Below are 20,042 nucleotides of genomic sequence, written 5' to 3'. Positions count from 1 at the left end.
CTCGGATACACACCAAACGAAGTCCTTGCTCTTTTCCCAGGTAAATCATAAGGCGAGACGCACCTGAAGAAGCACTCCTTCCGAAGTGCGGTATCTCGCACCGCTTACTACGTTCCTGCCACTGACGCCGTTTACGCTGCGGACGACCGTGAGCTGAGGCTGGGGGCGGGCGGCCCCTCCGCCCCACACCGCCGCCTGGGCGCGGCTCCCGGGGCCGCTGCGGGGGAAGGAAGGGCCGGGCTTAGGGGCCGCCCCGCCCCGCCGCGGGAGGAGCACGGCCCGCAACACTTAAGCGTCGCGGCCGGCGCTGCCCCGCGGCCGGGTCGGCCATGGAGGCGGCGAGGGAGTGCGTGGGCTCGCTGGTGCGGTGAGTGCGGGGACACAGACACACACACACACAGCCGGGCCGCCGCCGCCCTCCCCGCTTCCCCCACTGATCCCGGCGGCGGTTCGGAGGTTGGCGGCGGATCCGGCTGCCGGGGGATGCTCGGGAAGAGCCGAATCTGAATAACTCTGTCGGCTCCGGCTCTTCGGGAGCAAAGGGTGCTTTCCGAGCACGGTGTGAGGGCTAGTCACAGCGGGGCGGCGGGGGGGGATTAAATCTGATGGACACTAGGTGGCAGGAGCAAGTAGGCATGCTCTCGCAGCCTTTCAAGCCTCCGGTGAAGTTCTTCTGAGGGAAGTGCGAGCAGGAGCTTTGCAGTTTTAACTCCCTTTTGAGGTGTAATGGCTGGGATGCGCTCACCTCTCGGCAGTAGTGAAGCTGCCGTCCTGTGTGCACAGAGCTTGTGCGTCAGGCGTGGAGCCGCGGTGTCGTGTCGCTTGTACTCAGTGACGGCGTGACCATGACTCTTGGCCTCTGTTCGTGTTTCAGGTGTGCTCACCACTGCCATAAAGATATAGCTCTGTGTGCCACTCAAAAATGCATCTAGTTCTAGCTGCGGTTTTGATATTTCTACAGTTCATGGTTTAGCTGGGAAACCAAGTCTGCAATCTGGTCGAACCCTAAGTCTCCTGACTAATTTCTGGCTTTTTTTTTTTTTTTTTTTTCCTATGCTGTTACTGCCGTTGTCATTTGCCTGTGAACTCTACCCTAAAAATCAAACGGTGCCACATTGTGAAGCCACTCGTGTTGTGCAACATTGATTTTTCTGAGTGAGGCTGAAGACTGTTGCACCATGTTCTTAGACAAACATAAGAGGCATATTGCAAACAAAGATAAAGAGTGATATATGTGGACAGGGCTCAAGGCAGGCTTTCAATTCCTGGTTTCTCCTCAAAAAAAAAAAAAAAATTAACTAATCTGTCCCACCAGCCTTGACACTACACTGAATGCTTGGGGCAGTATCTGCGAGTCCTTCTCTGGCAGGTTGTAGTTATACAAACCAAACTGGACAAGGTGCTAGAGTTTGAAGATACTTGTTCTTTCAATTATAAGTATATTTTTGTGTTTTCCACAGACATAAGATCCCTCTCTCTTTTAGGGAAGAGCTAGGACTCGATCTTTTTGACTTTAAAGAATAAAAACACCAATAGTGGAGTTGTGTGTATGTAACATGTCACTCAACTTTCTAATAAAGCTGACTGCACCTTAATATGTTCATTTTGTCTCTACTGCTTGTTTCCTGGCTTAGCTTGATCAGCTTTTAATGGGAAATTATTTTCAGTAACTCCAATCTAGCAGAGGAATTCCCTGTATGAGGAATCAGTTTGTCTGGTTTCTGAGGACAGCTGCTGCAAAAAGGGATCTTTCCAGGAGCCCTGAACGTAGGCCAGCCTCTTTGAGTCTGTGGCCTTTGTGTGTGGGGGAAACAAAGAAAAAACGAGCTTTCAGCAATAGGCCCAGAAAGGGAAGGGTTCACATTCTGTTTATCTGGCTTTTTTTAATCACACTGGCTTTTGTTTCCTAGTACTTCTCGTTAACTGAAACCTCAGCCTGCACTGGAGCCCAGACTCACTGCTTCATAAGCAGACTTAGGTCAGAGATGATATTGACTGGTTTTATTGAAATGTAGGTGAAATGGCATCCATGTTAAATAACTCCCTAAGACTTGGGCTCCTGTTAAGTGACTGTCTGGTGGAGCTAGCAAAAGTCCTGGTTTATTAATCTTTTTAGGTTTTTTTTCTGGCTTTTTACATCTGATAGAACTAGGCAGCAGTGTGAGGCAATTGATCTTGAATCCTGAAGAAACTTCTGCTCAGAGCTGCAAAATAGCTGGCTGTGCTAATGCCTGAGGTGAATCCTGTTAGCTCAAGTCCTGCCCATAAGCTGTGCCCTTAACGCTCTTCCTTCTGTATCAGGATGTATTTTTTGACTTCTTTCCTTATGTTTTGTCTTTTGTGAATGACAACTTGGCTTAAGTAATGGGAAAGAAAACTGTTCAACAGGACTGGTATTTTCTGTCCTCGCCAAAAAAAAAAAAATCTTGGCAGTACTGTCATATATACCACTCAAGCAACTATTCTATGTGCTAGTTTTCAAATGTGTGAGAGGGAACGGGATGTAACTGGCTTTGAAAGTGTTGTCTTTCAAATCCTGAGCATTGCGCTTTCTGACATCAGGGTGCCCTGTGGAGTCACCAGCCCCGAGGCAGATGAGCAGGCTTCATATCCGAGGAGGACTTGAGTGATTCAGAATGGGAGCTGCCTACAGACCAGCGGGGTGATTGGGGGACTATTAACTTAGTGAAGAGATCAACAAACATGCCCTGTCCTAGCATGCTTCCCTTCTGTGGAGCTTCAATGCCTCTGTCAGTGCTACTCTGTCACCTTGTCCTCCTTCCTGGACTTGACCCTTCTCCAGGAGGAAAATGGTTATTAGCTCTTTAATTTGAAACAGTGCCGGTCTCCTGAAAACCATACTGACTGCTCATCCTCACCAGCTTTGTTACAGGAAGGAGAGAGATTTCCACCAGCAATGTGTGTATAAATGCAAACTGTTGAAAGCCAGGGACCTAGTGTTTAGACAGCACTACCAAGAAGGTATGAGCTTGAGCTAGAATAAAACTGTTGAAAATCCCCCTCTTTTAAAAAAATAAGAGCTTCCATAGTGCTGAGGAGTTTTTGAGGAAGGTAAACTTTAGTGTACAGAGGAAAGGCAGTAGCCCCAAAGCTCTGTAGAAGAGCAGTTCAGAATTAAAGGAAGTAAGTAAATTAATTGCTGAAACTATCTGGCCAGTCACAAAAATTACTTTCTATGCATCACAAAAATATGCTTAAAGACCAGATAAGAGGTTTGGAAAAGATAGTTATTATCCCTGGTCAGGGTGGGCTTGCACAAAAGGTGTGACTGGGACATCATTAGTTGAGTAACTTCATACCATTTCATCATCATTCTAGGAATTCCTGTATTCACTCTGGCTGCAGAAAGAGACTGCCAGTTCACTCCCTACTCCTCTGTGAAAGTGTCTGAGAATAGATTTTCCTACATAAGGCTGACCTTTTACACCTATGTGGGAGAACAAAATGGGGATGCATCCCTTTCCCACCCCTGTGCAATTCAGTATTAAGCAGCAAAAGGTATACAGGGGCTAAAGTCCAGGAATATAGGAGACAAAATATTGTCTACCTTGAAAAGACTTGTTAGAGATCAGTCCTTTCCAGGTGTCATGCAGAGGGTGATTTTTGGCAAGCTGACTATTGAATTAACCAATGTAATTTGGCAGCAAAAAGCTGTCACTAGATGTAGATGGGAGTAGGTCTGTACCTTGGTGTGGGAGTAGGCAGTTACCAGTCTTATGTGCTCGGTTTACCTAAGAGAACCTCAACAGTCACTATTAAAACACACAATTGCCCAGGAAAATTTAAAACCTCTTTCTAAAAGTGTTTTGAATTCTTCCAGCCTCTCTGGCAGCCTGCTCCAACACTATGCATTTATGTACTTTAATCTTAATTTTCATTTCATTTGACTTCTTTCGATACATTAAGGCACAAACAAGTCTTATTTTGTGATTTTTTTTTTTTTTTTTCAAAACTAGATGAAGTTTTATAGGCTGTAGATTTAACTTACAAGATAAACTCCTTGGCTGTTTGGAAGTCAAGCATAACTATATCAAAGCTCCACTTGCGTTCTGATGCTAGGTGTTTTGAATGTGGATAATATGTTCAGTCTTCCTAAAGCAAACTTGTACCTTAATTATTTGAAAGCAGTCTTGTGTGTTATCTCATTGAGTGTTTGTCTGGCAGATAAAGAGAATGATCGAAGAGGCTGAATGCAGTAAGAGCTGCTGCCTTTCGAATGCAGTAAGAGCTGCTGCCTTTCGAATGCAGTAAGAGCTGCTGCCTTTCTAATGCAGTGTTAAAACCTGTCAGCCTTACTGTAATCGTGACCTTGCCATCAGCTGAGCTAGAGGTGGCCTACATCTGCTTGAAATGTTTTTAATTTTAGAAGTGTTTTCAAATGTCACTGGCAAGAGAAAGTTCAGAGACAACATGTCTGTAGGGCTATGTAGTATTTAGTTTTGAAAGCAAGCTCCATGAGTCTAACGTGACCTGTGAATTACTTGTATGATGTGCTTACATCACTGAACTCAACAGTCCTCCTCCTTCTCGCAGTACTTGACATGACTATTTTTATAACTACACTGAATTTTTATTTGTCTTAGATCTTTGGTATCCATGGGAGCATCTGTGGGAGCAGTAACAAAACAGACCCTGTTCCCTCCTCTCATGCCTGCAGGACGACCTTTCCGTGTGTCAAATGCCTCCCGAAGCAGCCGGAAAGGAATTGTGGCAAGCAGTCTGCAAGAGCTCATCAGCAAGGTATAGCAAACATTCCCACTCTGGCTGAAACTCATAGGGAAGTACAGTATCCCAGAAAGGCAACCCACAGACTCTTGTTCTTCTAAAAATCATTACTGGGGAAGTTCAGGAGAGTATGTCAGATAAGCAAGTCTTAACATGCAATGATGGGCCCTCTTTCGAATGCTAAAATGTACTGGTTTTTTGCAGACTTTAGATGCCTTCCTTATATCTGCTGGAATAGTTACTCTGGTTTTGGAGGAAGATGGAACAGTTGTGGACACAGAAGAGTTCTTCCAATCCCTGGATGATAATACACACTTCATGGTTCTAGAAAAAGGACAGAAATGGACACAAGTAAGTGTTGACTGCCTCTCTCTCACTTGAATAGAAGTGGATGGAAGAATGTCTGTGGCTGCTAAAATTGTTGGAAAGAGGGGAGAAGAGAAGAAAACTTTGCCTAACGAAGGCAAGGTATCAACTCCTTGTTGAGCCTTCCTGGATGAGAAATCAAGTTTGGGTTGTTTTGGTTTTTTTTTTTGTCCCTTGCTTGGACATAGAACTGTTGGCAAAGATCTGCCAAGAATTGAAATGAAACATTACAACTGAAAAGAATTATAGGGGAAACCCCCTGCTTTTGGAGAGCCTTGGAAATAACTTTGTTTTTGAGCCTTTTTGTAACATAAAGAAGATTAGGACTTTGACTGCATGAAGTTAAAAATACAATGTCTTTAAAGGTTAGCTTTTAGAGGGGAAAAAATGCCCAAATTAAGCAATATAAAACAAGTTTTGCCTTGTGAAGGCAATAGTGGTTTAGTGAAGGTTAGAAAAATGGCTGTGTTTAACCTTGCAAACAGCTAAAAGTTGTCTTCAAAACCTAATGTTAGTCTACGTGCTTCAAGATATTTTAAGAACTATTAAGATTGGCTAGCTTTAGCCTTCTAATCCTATCAACTCAGTGTCCAATTTGTAGTTTTGTGGGGGAAGTCATCTGTACGTTAATAAGAGTCAAACTCCAAATTGTCTTTCCATGAAATGGTTGTTGCTAAAAAGCTAGCATCAAAATTTCTTCTACCAGGTGCAGAGCTAGCTGAGAAGCTGTAAGCAGGCCTACCATTTTTCTGTTCATACACGGATGGCTCAGTTGTGTCGCCCCGTTTTCTCAGTCTCCTGTTGCAGTGTGGGCAGTTTGTACATTTTTCCCCCAAGATACCTCACTGGCTTATCAACCTGCTGCATCAGGGCAATGAGCTCCAACAGCAGAAAACAAGTTGCAGCCAGGGTATGATTCTGCCTTGCTCCTTTCCCCTCTGCCCTGTGTCCTGTCTGGCATGGCAGCAGAGCAAGCTTGAATGTTGCCCCTCTTCAGGATGTGCTGAATGACAACAGAAGGACTGCGGCAGCTTCACAAATCATCTGGAGCATAGCACAAGCTCTGAGTAAAGCACGTGCTTTACCCAAATATTCTGGGTGCTAATGGGGGGAGGGGAGGATACACTATCAAGCATACCAACTACTTGTACATGTCCAAAACTGTTGTTGATAGGGGGCCCTGTTGCTGGAGCTCGGAGGCTATCGAAGTAAAACAGGCATAAAATTGCTGGCTAATGATATACTACAGTGTTTAACTTGGTCTGACTTATGATGGCACTGTCTGAGCGCTGGGGTGACAAGTACAAAAAGGCCCAGTCTTACCCAACTTTATTGCTTCATTTAGCATACGGAAAAACAGCTTGGCAGCTGCTAAGTCATTAACCTTGGGTGGAATGTGCTGAGCAGAGTATGCCATGTATCCACTAGATGTCTCTGTAAATACAGGTAGTCTTTACTATTTTCTTTTTTTTCTTGAAGCAAGTGATCCTCAAAGGATCACCGTCAACCCTGAAGCTGACAAGGGCTGCTTTCAATAAAGGAGTCTGGATTTAAGGTGGAAGATGACTGCTCCTCTTCCTTTGCTTTTTCTCTTAAAAAGTCAGTATTAAATCCTAGGCGTAATCAGTAGTGGTTCCTTCCCCATGTTACTTTTTTAGTAGGAAGAAAGAGGTGTTATGAACCAGGATTTGAAATGAGGGCCTGACTTTTCACAGATGTCATCTTTGCAGCTATCTCTAAGAGTGCTCATCAGTATTTTGTTCCTTCCTAAACGGAAGGACCTAATGTTGTCCTGGTAATTTGGTGGCCTGTTTCAGTGTGGACTAACTGTGCTGCCTCAGCTAGCAGCTGGAACATACCAGGATCATTAAATGGCAGGAACACTGTCCAGTGGCGTTACCTGTGGCTTCAGTATACCCTGAAGAAGAAGCTGTATTACAGGAAAGAAATATTCAGGAGGTGCTGTGTCACTCTAGAACTCCTGTGCCCATTTGGAATAGCTTCAGAAGCCTGGTCAGGACTTGAACAAAATTATGTAAGCTACAGACTTGCTTTTCTCTGTGCTTATGCTTTTAATTCTAGTTTAGAATTGATCAAGAACAAGTCCAAAGACTGGAATAAGCAAGCTGCTTCTAAAGGGCTGCACCATTAGCGATTGTCTTACTGTAGTTTCCTGGCTCACGGTACAAACTCTCTCTCCTTCTTTTTAAATTAGACAAGAAATGGAGTCGCCACTGTGAGACAAAAGAAGAAAATGGGAGTAGCTAACATCACATTTGACCTGTACAAGCTGAACCCTAAGGATTTTATTGGCTGCTTAAACATCAAGGCGACCTTCTATGAGATTTACTCTGTCTCGTATGACATCAAATGTATGGGAGCAAAAAGCGTATTGCGGTAAGTATGCTTCCACTACTGATCAGGTGTATGTGTTAATGTAAAATCTGTGTTTGCTTATAGGTTCTGTGAAGCAGCTGTGTTTATAAACTTAGTATCTTTATTAATTCTTACATACTGGCCACTATGCTGACTCTTCCTTTGTAAAGTGGATAGCTGACTTGTAAAAACTTACTATAGCTTTTTATGGTAGAATCTTACATTTCCCCCAAGGCAAAATCTTATCAGCTTGTATTTACTGCAAGGGTGTAGGTACAGCCTCTTTGTTTTCCTGAGAAAATTTCCCCAGATTCCTTTGACTTGTTTGAAGAATGCAGGAGGCTGAGGGCGAAGCATCGGACTCTTTGAAGGGGGGTACTTCAAGGGGATGAAATGAGAGAGGAATTTGAGATCTAATGGCAGAGGTCTTAAAGCTTGCTCAGACTTTGCAAGACCTGGCTGCCAAATTTACCACCTGAGCTACATGGAGGCAAAGGAAAATGGAAGAGATGTGACACTCTCTACTGTCTTAATATGAATTTGTCATCTGTAGTAAGACTGTGTGATGTCACTGTTTTTAAACCAACTGGTCTCTAAGCAAACTAACGGAGCCTAACAAGGACCACTGTCTTCTGCAGGACCAATCTGTGGTGGCTTGTGAGTTTGGTAGAACTGGCTGTTGGGAAATGCTGTCTTATGCAGGGGCAAAATAATACCTGTCCTGTCCACTGCTTTCAACAGTGTGTTGAAAGTCTGTGCCTTGTCAAAACCAGCTGTGTCCTGCCCCGATTGAAGAAAACTTCTTCTGAGTTCAGACTGCTTCACAGAGGTGCCATACTTTGACAGCTGTTGAAGTTGTAGCCCTGAATTTCGCTACCTGACCTTTCAAATTCTGGTTGACACACAGCGGTGTAGTGTGGCTGCATTTTACTACTTGAGGACCAGATCTGCTCTGTACAGGACAGACAGATGCCTGTAAGTGAGGTTTTCACTTTCTCTGAGCAACATAGGAGACTGGTTGACAGAGTCACTTGGGGAGCAGTCCCAAAGGGCAAAGGAGTCCAGGAAGGCTGGACATTCTTCAAGAAGGAAATTTTAAAGGCGCAGGAGCAGGCCATCCCCATGTGCCGGAAGATGAGCTGGCAGGGAAGAAGTCTGTTCAGCCAGGCCAGTGAGCTTTGGCTGGAACTCAGGAAGAAAAGAGTTTATGACCTTTGGAAGAAGGGGCAGGTAACTCAGGAGAACTGCGAGGATGTCGTAAGGTTATGCAGGGAGAAAATTAGAAGGGCCAAAGCCCAACTAGAACTTAACCTGGCTACTGCCATAAAAGACAATAAAAAAATGTTTCTATAAATACATTAGCAACAAAGGGAGGGCTAGGGAGAATCTCCATCCTTTACTGGACGTGGGGGGAAATGTAGTGACAAAGGATGAGGAAAAGGCTGAGGTACTTAATGCCTTCTTTGCCCCAGTCTTTAATAGAAAGACCAGTTGCTCTCAGGGTACCCAGCCCCCTGAGCTGGAAGACAGGGACGGGGAGCAGAATGAAGCCCCATAATCCAAGGGGAAATGGTTAGTGACCTGCTACACCTCTTAGTTGAACACAAGTCTATGGGGCCAGATGGGATCCACTGAAGGGTCCTGAGGGAGCTGGTGGAAGTGCTCACCAAGCAGCTTTCAATGCTTTATCAGCAGTCCTGGCTAAGCGGAGAGGTCCCAGCTGACTGGAGGTTAATAAATGTGATGTCCATCTACAAGAAGGGCCAGAAGGAGGATCTGGGGAACTACAGGCCTGTCAGTCTGACCTTGGTGCCGGGGCAGGTTATGGAGCAGATCATCTTGAGTGCCATCACACAGCACGTACAGGACAACCAGGTGATCAGGCTCAGTCAGCGTGGGTTTATGAAAGGAAAGTCCTGCTTGACTAACCTGATCTTCTATGACAAGGTGACCTGCTTAGTGGATGAGGGGAAGGCTGTGGATGTTGTCTACCTAGACTTCAGTAGAGCCTTTGGCACCATTTCCCACAGCATTCTCCTGGAGAAACTGGCTGCTCATGGCTTGGACAGGCATACGCTTCGCTGGGTAAAAATCTGGCTGGATGGCCGGGCCCAAAGAGTTGTGGTGAATGGAGTTAAATCTGGGTGGCGACTGGTCACAAGCGGTGTTCCCCAGGGCTCAGTATTGGGGCCAGTTCTGTTTAACATCTTTATCAATGATCTGGATGAGGGGATTGAGTGCACCCTCAGTAAGTTTGCAGATGACACCAAGTTGTGTGGGAGTGTTGATCTGCTGGAGGGTAGGAAGGCTCTACATAGGGACCTGGACAGGCTGGATGGATGGGCCAAGGTCAGTTGTATGAGGTGCAACAAGGCCAAGTGCAAGGTCCTGCACTTGGGCCACAGCAACCCCATGCAATGCTACAGGCTTGGGGAAGAGTGGCTGGAAAGCTGCCTGGCAGAGAAGGACCTGGGGGTGTTGGTCAATAGCTGGCTGAATATGAGCCAGCAGTGTGCCCAGGTGGCCAAGAATGTCAATAGCATCCTGGCTTGTATCAGGAATAGTGTGGCCAGCAGGAGTAGGGAAGTGATCGCCCCCCTGTACTCGGCACTGGTGAGGCCGCACCTCGAATACTGCGTTCAGTTTTGGGCCCCTCACTACAAGAGAGACATTGAGGTGCTGGAGCGTGTCCAGAGAAGGGCAACGAAGGTGGTGAAGGGTCTAGAGCAGAAGTCTTCTGAGGAGCGGCTGAGGGAGCTGGGGTTGTTTAGCCTGGAGAAAAGGAGGCTGAGGGGAGACCTTATTGCTCTCTACAACTACCTGAAAGGAGGTTGTAGCGAGGTGGGGGTTGGTCTCTTCTCCCAGGTAACAAGTGATAGGACAAGAGGAAATGGCCTCAAGTTGCACCAGGGGAGGTTTAGATTGGATATTAGGAAATTTTTCTTCACTGAAAGGGTTATCAAGCATTGGGACAGGCTGCCCAGGGAAGTGGTTGAGTCGCCATCCCTGGATGTATTTAAAAGATTTGTAGATGTGGTGCTTAGGGACTTGGTTTAGTGGTGGACTTGGCAGTGCTAGATTAACAGTTGGACTCGATGATCTTAAAGGTCTTTGTCAACCTATATGATTCTGTGTAGTCTTTAGTTTGAAATTTTCAAATAGTCCCTCCTCTCATGATGCAGGTATTAAGCATTGTAATGCTAATCTTGTTCCCTGTCTTTCTGACTGACCTCTCCCACTCTACTTAGGTGGTCCCTTGCTTAAGCTTTCAGGCTACAGCTGGTGTGACTGTAGATGAGACTCATCTCTCTGGTCATGCTGCAGTGATTATCCAGCTATATGCTATGCCCACCTGTAGCACAGGCTTCGTTAGGGTTTCTTCAAAGCAAAGGCTTACCCTTGAACAGCTGCACTCCTCCAGTTGCTATGTTTAAGTCTCTTGAGCCAGAACAAACTCTGATTTCTGGCTGTCTGCTATGGAGATGAGTATCAGCACTGGAACTTGCACTGTTAAGGAGAATTTGAAGTGATAGGTCTGCCTCCCTGCCAACACAGGGCAGCTGGTGAGAAAGAAATGGTACTGGCGAGCAGCTGAAGTAGCTGTGGAGTTCTTCTGGAAGCACTGTTATGTTACAGAGTTGAGCTGTAAGGGAAGTGCCAGTGTCAGGGTGGGGAAAATAGTTTACTAGCAAAGAACAAGGGTGACAGATAACCTTGTGTACTCTTGAACACAACAGTGAGATGGCCTGTCTCAACTTGTTATTGAAATTGAAGACAGATGATGTTAGGTTCTTAGTGTAGTCCCTCTGCTAATGAGTTCCAATTTGCTAACTCTGATGCCCTCTCCCCAAGCCCACCTGTGGAGTGTGAAGGGAAAGGACTTTAAAATCCTGCAGTTGTTCATTGGTGGGAGGGCTCAAAGCCTGCCAGATCTGATTAGTGTATTTCCCCTAACAGTTTCTCCCTGTAGTGTCCAACTGAAGGATCAAATGTCCAGTTCAACAAATAACTTCCTCCACGGCTTAAGTGACAACTGCTCTTGTGTGCAAGTGACACACTGCAGCTGCTCAAAAGCTTGGTACCAGGTGCAGCTTTCTTTACAATTGTAAAGCTCCGTGGCCTGTAGTATCTGGTGGAGGGAAGGACATACTGAAATGGCATATGTATGGGAAGCATGAATAAAGGTACAGTGTTTTTTAAAGGCTTCCCAGGCTCTAAGTACAGGGTATTCTGCTCTTTTGAAGCATTGGATTTTGACTGCAAACCTTTTATCACAGTGGAAAAAAACTGAATTTGTAGGAAGAAGACTTTGCCTTCTCTGCTAGAGCTCAAAAGAGAAATGAATAGCAGCAGAGAGTTCACAGTTGCATGTTTTCTCAGACAGAAATTCAGAAAATCTTCCCTCTTTTTTGCAGAAGAGGAAGGCTGGTCTGGTTTCTGCATCTTCAGAAACTGATCCCTTTCCAGTTTTGGAACGGTTCCAGTTCTTGTGTACCACTTCCCTAATGCCTCAGCTTCATACTTGTGAGGGCCTGCTTAACTTTCAGGGGATGAGGCTTGAATATAGCTTTCAGCACTGATGTCCCAGTTGTTTCTTGGAGAATGGAAGGACGGTGCATGTATAACTAAGTTGAATAAATGACAACTTAAATATGATGATCTCTATTCCCCTGCGATCCTGTGCTGATCCACAGTCTATGTTATAGACCTCTGATGCTTGCCTCATCTTAGTTTATGGACTTGTACTGATTCTCTCACAGTATTGTATATTTGAATGCTGATACTTATTAAAACTTTAAAAAGTAGAATATTTGTGAACTGAGAATTCTTAAGGCTTGCAGCTTGGACAGTATTAATTTGCTTGGCTTCACTTGTTTTGCTGTTGGGCATCCACTGTAATGTGATTGCTCAGCTTCAGATCTAATCAAGTTTGATTTGTAGCTTGGAGATACATGCAGTGTTGTATTAGTGAATGGCCTAAAGGTGAGACGCGAGGTGGATTCATGCTGCAGGAATGCTGCTGGGCTCCCGGGCAAAGTTAAGTCTTCAGTGGTGCTCTGGTAGTTGGAGTGACGGCTTTGCAGAAGGCCTGTAAATGTCTAACAGGATGACAGCCTGCTTTGCTAAATGTGTTTTCTGGTTCTGCTAACATGTCAATAGGTTTCTGTCAAACAATGGGCACAGAAGTATTTTCTCTAAAGAAGATACAAAAAATGACCAGCTTCTCAGAAGTGAGGAGGAATGAGGATTCTTAAATATATTTTATGTAACTCATCTTAAAGGTGTTGGGCGGGATGGGGCAATGTCACCCTGTTGGTGAAATTTTTTTTTAAACAAATGGCTTTTCTTCTAGGAAGGTGCTTCAGCTACTGTCCCATGCAGCACAAATAACTGGACAGTTTCTTCTCTGTACTGGAACATATATGTTGCAGTTGATGGGTGAATATGATGAAGATGGCACGTGTACAAGATCAAGGCGGGAGCAGTGAACACAGCTGCACTTCTGATATCAGATCCTTTTGCTTAAAGACATTTTCATGCCCAGTTTTGATTGTAATGATGTTACAGTAGGGGGATGTCCACTGACGTGAACTAACATTTTTTCCCATTTGGGAATGCTTGTAGGCTTTAGTCATAAAAATAAGTGTTTGGTGTTCACAGGCTCTTAATGCAGCAAAAAGATGGGTGCCTAATATGTGAGAATTTGGCAAAAGGAGAGAGGGCAGGTTTCTGCCCCAGCAACTCAAAATGGAGAATAAGTATACTTGGAAACTTGCATGCTTTGTAACCAATGGGATATTTCTTGCACTGATCAAAACATAGTTTGGTTGGTTTTTTCATGGTTGTCTACTTGCTTTCTGAACAGACTGGGTTGTAAGGCAGGGGCAGGGGAGCTGTGTTTTTTTTGTTTTTTAATCCTTAACAGTGCCGGTATTAGTGTCCAACTGGCACTGAGGTACAAAAGGGTGAAGAGTACTTATTTACTTCTGCTACCAATGGAAATACACAGTACAACTGAATCCTGGTTCAGTGACTGACCACTCTCATGAAGTCTAATTGGAGAAAGTGCAACTACTAAGCAGAAGCTTAAAATTTAGCCTTACTTCCCTTAAATAAAAACATTTCATTTTAACTCCATATTTTTCTTCAAATCTACAGAAGGCTCAGGTTAGTATAGCTCATACCAGTTGAAGAAACTCATATAGTTCTTTAATGGGTCTGATGTCCAGTTCTGCCTGAAGTATTGAATAATTTGCCATAGTTTCATGAATATGGATTACAAGCAACCTGCTGAAGCTTCCTTCAGGGGTTAAACCATCACTAATGTAGTTTTTACTGTTCGGTTACAAGGTGACACTACATCCCAAGCTGTACTTGAGGTACATGTAGCATGGTTCTGTAAGAGATGCTGGATTTTGATGCCCCTGTGTTCAGGGGAGAGCAGCAGGATGCCATCTGGTCTTGTGTAACATACATATGCTCTAAACTGGATATTTGTGGTTTTATAGTCTCCCAAGACAAGCTGTATTAACGGGCAAAGTTTTTAATCCTTAGGTAGAATTGTCCAGAATGTTTTCTACAGTTTAGTGAACTGCTAGTATGACCAGTTTCCAGCAGGCTTTTCCTCAACAGTGTAGAAAACTGGAAAACGAGCAGCGTTAGGCATCTTGTGTCAAAATACAAACTCCCATTGCTGAAAAGAAAAAGCCCAACTTTGGTTGTTCATAGGTGTGGCTTTTGAGGTTTTCATTTGCTTGCTCATGAAGAAGTTTAGTAAGTTGTTCTTGCTTAAGACTGAAAGCTGTTAAGGAGACAGCAGATACAAGTAATGTGTCTGACCTGATGGCAGATGCCACCTAGGAAGAGCAGCTGTGGTGACAGAGTGATCAAGTGAGGCAGGGGAAGAAAGCAGTGGGAGTGAAAGGGAAGAGGACCAATGTGGACCCCACATTGCCATGCCTCTGCTGAGACAGGAATCCATTAACTGTGTGTATCACCGGCACTGGTTAGTTGGAGGAAAACCTCATCTGCTAAAAGAGGAACAGGGGGACTGAAAAGACCAAGCATCAGACCAAGCATCATGGTTGGTGGGATCCATTCTGACCTGTCAGCTGGGTCTGTTCCTGTCAAATGTCACTAATATGTGGGAATACTGCTGTTGATTTTATCTACAAATTTCACCTTCGTATCCTTATTTTGCCTTCCCTTTATGGATGTGACTTAGCCAGCTGGAGCTGCATCTTTCAAATTACTGTTGTGATGAAAAGCAGCCTAAGTCCAAGTGTTAGAGGGACTGATGGACACAAGTTCACTAGGTCTCCGCCTGTCTCTTCAGTAAAGGTATTACAAATAAGTAGACAGCTAAGAAAAAACTTGGTTTTTTTCCTTATTTCTGTTGTTTCTTACCTACTTCTGAGTGTTTGCTGGAGGGGGGGAGGGCACACAGCTCTGGGAAAGGGGAGGACTGGTTCTTTCCTAACTTCTCCCAGGGAAGAATACCTGTAACTTGCAGCACTGTCAGGTTTCCTTCAGAAGAAACCAATAAACTATTCTGTGAGTAATAAGAAAGGTTATGTTAAAATGGAAGCTTTATACTTCATCTGTATTGTTTTTACCACCATCACCCCTCCACCCCAAGTGATTGTTGCCATGATAACTGTTGGCCAAAGTCTACCGCTATCAAGGAATTGCATTTAACTGATGCAGTGCAAGCACTTCGTCATTGTCTTTCAGCTTTTAAGGACCATTTATTCTAGTAAAACAAGCACATCTCTAGAAAGCAAACTCTATGTAATGCTCCTAAGAATATTTATGTTGCTAATGGTGGGAGCACCAACATTTTAAAAACAAACAAAAAAACAAAACAAAAAAAAACAAAAACCACAAAACCCACCCCAACTTGCATAGTTCAATATTGCATTAATTTGTGTGAGATGTCTCTTCAACATCTGTGATAAAAAAGCTTTTGCAGGTCTGAACTGTGCAGATCTCAAATTCCAGCCTTCTATAGCCACAGGCAATTGTTACAGAAGTAACACTGTAGTTTCCAATGGTACTATCTTAGAACCTAACATGATCTAAAAGGCTAACTCGGGATGAATTTGCAATGTTTTTAGGCAGCTGCTTCTTTGGCAGCTTAACACTTAAAACTTGAGCTGCTGAAGGTCATGTGAGCTGCAAAATCTCCATCTCAGAGCATCTCCCTCCTCTAATTCAAAATGCAAACAGCTGAACAAAGTAATTCAGCTTTGATATTTTCTCAAAATGGGAGAATTGTTTTGGAATGTTATAAGTGTCTGAAATTTTCATTGCTTCTGAATCTGGGTTTTGCTGCAGGCTTAGTATTTTGGGAATGATATTTGCTACTGTACCAACTTCTTTCCAGAGATAAAGTTTTGGCTTTGGGTCAAACTGGAGGAGTTTGTAATTCTCTGAGTTGGAGCCAGTTTGATTTTTTTTTTTTTTCAGACTGCTTAGGAGGCATAGCTTTTACGTCAGCTGTGTGTGGTACACAGCAAAGAACAACTTCAGCATTATCTAGCTTTCAGAAAATTATATACCAGTGGTGTACAATATCTAGCAAGAGACAGAAGAACTAAAAGCACAGGCTCTTAACTGCAGGTATGTAGAGAAGCAGCTAGCTTTTCTACTTGACGTTGTTAGCTTTAATTTTTCTTTCCATAGGTTCAGTTAATCTGCACTTTTTCCTGTTACAGTCAAGGCTGGTAGCACTGACATGTCGAAGGTGTGAAACATGTTTACTGCCTCCTTGGTTGCACTGGCCCTTTTTGCCTGTTGCTTTGCATCACTTACTAACAATGCACCAAGTCATGCTCTCTAGTTACCAAAAAAGGAATTTTCACTGAAGTATTTGATCTTGTTGACTCAGGCACTGTTCATGTTCTGCAGGCAAAACAAAGTTGCTCTCTTCATGACTAGAATGAAGGATCTAGTAGGTTTTTTGTGTGTGTAATTTATCATTACTTCATTTCCTTCCTTTCATAAATCCATGAAGCTGTTGCTTTCTTGTACCTTCCTATTCTTTCAGGATAAATAGGATTACAAGCTCTTCTGTCCAGGGGGAGAGGAAAAGGCAGGGTCTAAATTCCTTAGACCATTTGGAATGTGCTCTAGGAAACATCCTGAATCCCTTCCCTACAGAGAAGGGAAGGGTAAAGAAAGGAAAATAGGACTTTGGGCTGGAAGTTTTTTTCAGTACAGTGAGTAGAGAGGTAGGTGTTCACAACTTTGGAAATGCTGGTAATTCTGAATATTAACTGTGAAGATAACTACATGTGATCATTTGTAACTGACTAGAATTACAACTCTAAATCATTTCAGCATGCTTCTTCCCGAGATAGCACTTGAACTAAAGACACAAGCTTCTTAATTAAAAGCAAAAAGTTTAAAACCAAAGTACATTATTTTACTTCATGCCTCAAGTTTTACTGGAGGTATTAATGTGATTAACATGCCACTTCAGTTATGTATTAGTAAGTATCCTTGTGGAGTTTAGTGTTTATCACTGCTTTCTTTACCTTACCTTGTCATGTATGCAGTTAAGATATTTATAAACATGAGCATTGCTGTTTGCTAAGGGAAAAGATAGTATTTTACTACTTCACAACTTTCAAGCTCAGTAGTTTACCTTGCTATGAAAACTGAGATGGGTGAGAATTATGTGTCAGTGATGGCAATGTTTTTCTGATGGTGGTGCCAATTTTAAGGAACACTGTCCATGAATAAACAAATTCAAATGGTGGCTTTGGATGTCTTCTCTATTAATTTCCAGAATAACTTATTCCTGAAATAATCATGAATGTTAATGGATCTATGGTCTGCCACAGACAGTTTCCGAATGCTGGACTGCAGCAGTGAAGTAACTGGATACTATTATGTGGCTCTGAACTCTTAACTCCCTACTGCTGACTCACTTTCTGGCCTTACAGAAACCATGCAAAAACTGCGTTTCCTCTCATACAAAGGGGAATGCCTTCCTCCATCTCTTACCAAAGCTGCAAAAGACTACAAACTGCTGAGTACAGGAGACAGAAGGCTTCAGCAGAAGGTTTTCACCAAATACTGTAAGGATCAAGGACTTCTTTTTATAATGCCTCATGAAAACCCTCTGCAGTCATTTACCTAGAGATACAGTAGTACACATTTTATTGCAGGGAAATAGGAACTTAGTTTAGTGAAATATTAGGTTTGTCTAGTTCAGGATTAACTTAGTCTTCAGGAGGAACAGCATGCAACTGTGATCAATCTAGCACACTTCTATCTGTACATCCTGTACTCAGCTTGAGGGACAGTTTTGCAGAGCTTGACTATTGAGCAGTTCCCCTCTTGAGGGAGAACCAAGGGTTGATTTCTTGCTGTGGAAAAGCCCAAAATAGCACTGTATTGGGTTTAGTGGCAAGGTGTTGGCGGTGGGGGGTGGAGGGGTGCTGTGGGGGTGGCCTCTGTGGGTAGAGACCAGGGGCTGCCTGTGCATTGTACAGAGCTGCTTCCAGCTGGCTCCAAAATGAACCCACTATTGCCCAAAGCTGAGCCCTTCACCCAAGCTCGTGTCACCTTTGAGGAAACATATTTAAGAAAAGGTAAAAAATGCTGTGCAGCAGCTGTGAGAGGACTGAGAAAAATGTGAGAGAAACAGCCCTGCAGACACCAAGGTCAGAAAAGGAGGAGGTGCTCCAGGTGCTGGACTAGAGCTTTCCCTGCAGCCTATGGAGAAGACCATGGTGAAGAAAGTTGTCCTGCTGCAGCCTATGGAGGATCCCATGCCACAGCAGGTGGACATGCCTTGAAGCAAGCAGTAGCCTGTGGAGAGCCATGAAGGAGCAGGCTCCTGGCAAGAGCAATGGCCTCTGGAGGGGAGCCCAAGCAGGAACAGGTTTTCTGGCAGGGCCTGTGGGGGACCGACACTAGAGCAGTCTGTTCCTGAAAGACTGCACCCCATGGAGAGGATGCATGCTCGAACGGTTCCTGAAGGACCTTCCTGTGGGAAGGGCCTATGCCAGAGCAGAGGAAAAGTGTGAGAAGGAAGGAGCAGCAGTGAGGAACTGTTGTGGACTGACCATGACCCGCATCCCACTGGGCCGTTTGGAGCCAGGGAGAGGAAGTAGAAGAGTTGGGAATGAAGGAGTGAAGTTGAGCTTGGGAAGAAGTAGGGGCGGGGGGAAGGTGGTTTTAGTTTTGTCCTTGTTTCTTACCATCCTACTCTATTTTTGATTGACAATAAATTAATCTTCCCTGAGTTGAGTCTGTTTTGCCTGTGACAGTAATTGGTGAGTGATCTCCCGGTCTTTATCTCAGCCCACAAGTTTTTTCATCTTATTTTCTCCCCATGTCCTGTTGAGGAGATGGAGCAAGAGGGCTGCTCTGTGGGCACCTGGCAGCCAGCCAAGGTTAACCCACCACAAGCACGCACTAAAAGTAAGAATAAGCAAAAACCAAGCTTCCTATGCTATAGGTGGCCAGTAAAATGGGAAGCAAATCTTCTGGAGTGTTTTCTGGATGGCTTTTCACAGCTCTGTGTTTGCAGAGGCAAACTGCAGTTATCCGCAGGACAGGGTTAATAATTTCAGTTGTCATGATACAAACTATTTACTGACCTCAATCTCAAGTGTAGTTTTTCAAAGGTCACCCATCAATCTGAATCATTCATAGTAGGCTCCACTCCTAATGTGTTCTTGGTTAGGAATATTTATTAATAAATATTAATTATCACTTGAAAGAGAATATTGAAATACTACTGTCAGTTATTTTATAAAACAGCTAATGAAATGAAACACTAGAAATATGGTATATCTTAATAGACTCCAGAATCAGGATAATGCATTCTGTGTAGTTCCAACATAAAAAGTTGATTGATCATCAGTTTTCTAAAAACTCTGCTTTAATAATTAGCATACATTATGTATAGATTGGGTTTGGGGTTTTTTTAAGTAATATAACTATAACTTGTCACTGGTTGGTTGTGAGTCTGTAGTGTGTTAAGGAAAAAAAAAGCTTAGCTCCTCAGACAACAGCTATATTTAAGAAAACAGTAGCTTAGTGATGTGGGTAGTCAGTCTGTTATAGACCCAGAGAAATCTCAGACATCTAAGAAGCCCTTTAAAGTCTTCAAGTTAGGTATAATTATTTCTGACACATCTTGTAATTACACTCTGAAGTCCATGATCCTTTATGTTAAAAGCACTTCTAATTACAAAGCATCTTCCATTGCATAGGTATGTGTCTTCGTTTGCTACTGTTCTTTATTAAGTAGTGTTTTCAAATGCTCTTCCCCCACCTCAAAAATCAGGCAAGAATAAGCAAGAAAACAATAAATAATCTTATTTAAGTATAAGAAGGACTACTAATTTATTATTGAACTAGACAAACTGAAGTCTACAATGGTCTGTCTTTTATTCCTGAAAAGCTAAAGTGCAAATGGCATTATTTCAGCAATTCCTGTACCAAATGTGCTTAATTTAGGTGCTCTCCCAGTTGCAGATTTCCTGCTTTTCTGCCCACTTAGGGATGTTGCCTAGAAAAGCTGCCTAGAACAG

General features: G+C 43.6%; 1 protein-coding gene across 3 annotated transcripts; it reads left to right on the top strand.

Moving 5' to 3' along the window:
• The first annotated feature begins 246 nt into the window (after positions 1-246).
• CIDEA (cell death inducing DFFA like effector a) lies at positions 247-17,251 on the top strand. 3 transcript variants are annotated; one of them, XM_075494343.1, is made up of 6 exons: positions 296-367; positions 2,883-2,982; positions 4,605-4,761; positions 4,951-5,097; positions 7,328-7,509; positions 12,842-17,251. In XM_075494343.1, the coding sequence occupies exons 3-6, from the start codon at positions 4,618-4,620 to the stop codon at positions 12,975-12,977; spliced, it is 609 nt and encodes a 202-aa protein (XP_075350458.1). In that variant the 5' UTR covers positions 296-367; positions 2,883-2,982; positions 4,605-4,617; the 3' UTR covers positions 12,978-17,251. The 3 variants fall into 3 exon arrangements, with proteins under 3 accessions (XP_075350460.1, XP_075350457.1, XP_075350458.1); XM_075494345.1 differs by lacking the exon at positions 2,883-2,982 and having other exon boundaries at positions 247-367; positions 12,846-17,251; XM_075494342.1 differs by lacking the exon at positions 2,883-2,982 and having other exon boundaries at positions 247-367.
• The last annotated feature ends 2,791 nt before the right edge of the window (positions 17,252-20,042 follow it).

This window comes from Mycteria americana, chromosome 2 (assembly GCF_035582795.1).
Source record: "Mycteria americana isolate JAX WOST 10 ecotype Jacksonville Zoo and Gardens chromosome 2, USCA_MyAme_1.0, whole genome shotgun sequence".
Lineage (NCBI taxonomy): Eukaryota > Metazoa > Chordata > Aves > Ciconiiformes > Ciconiidae > Mycteria > Mycteria americana.
This window is presented reverse-complemented; position numbering and strand designations above follow the sequence as displayed.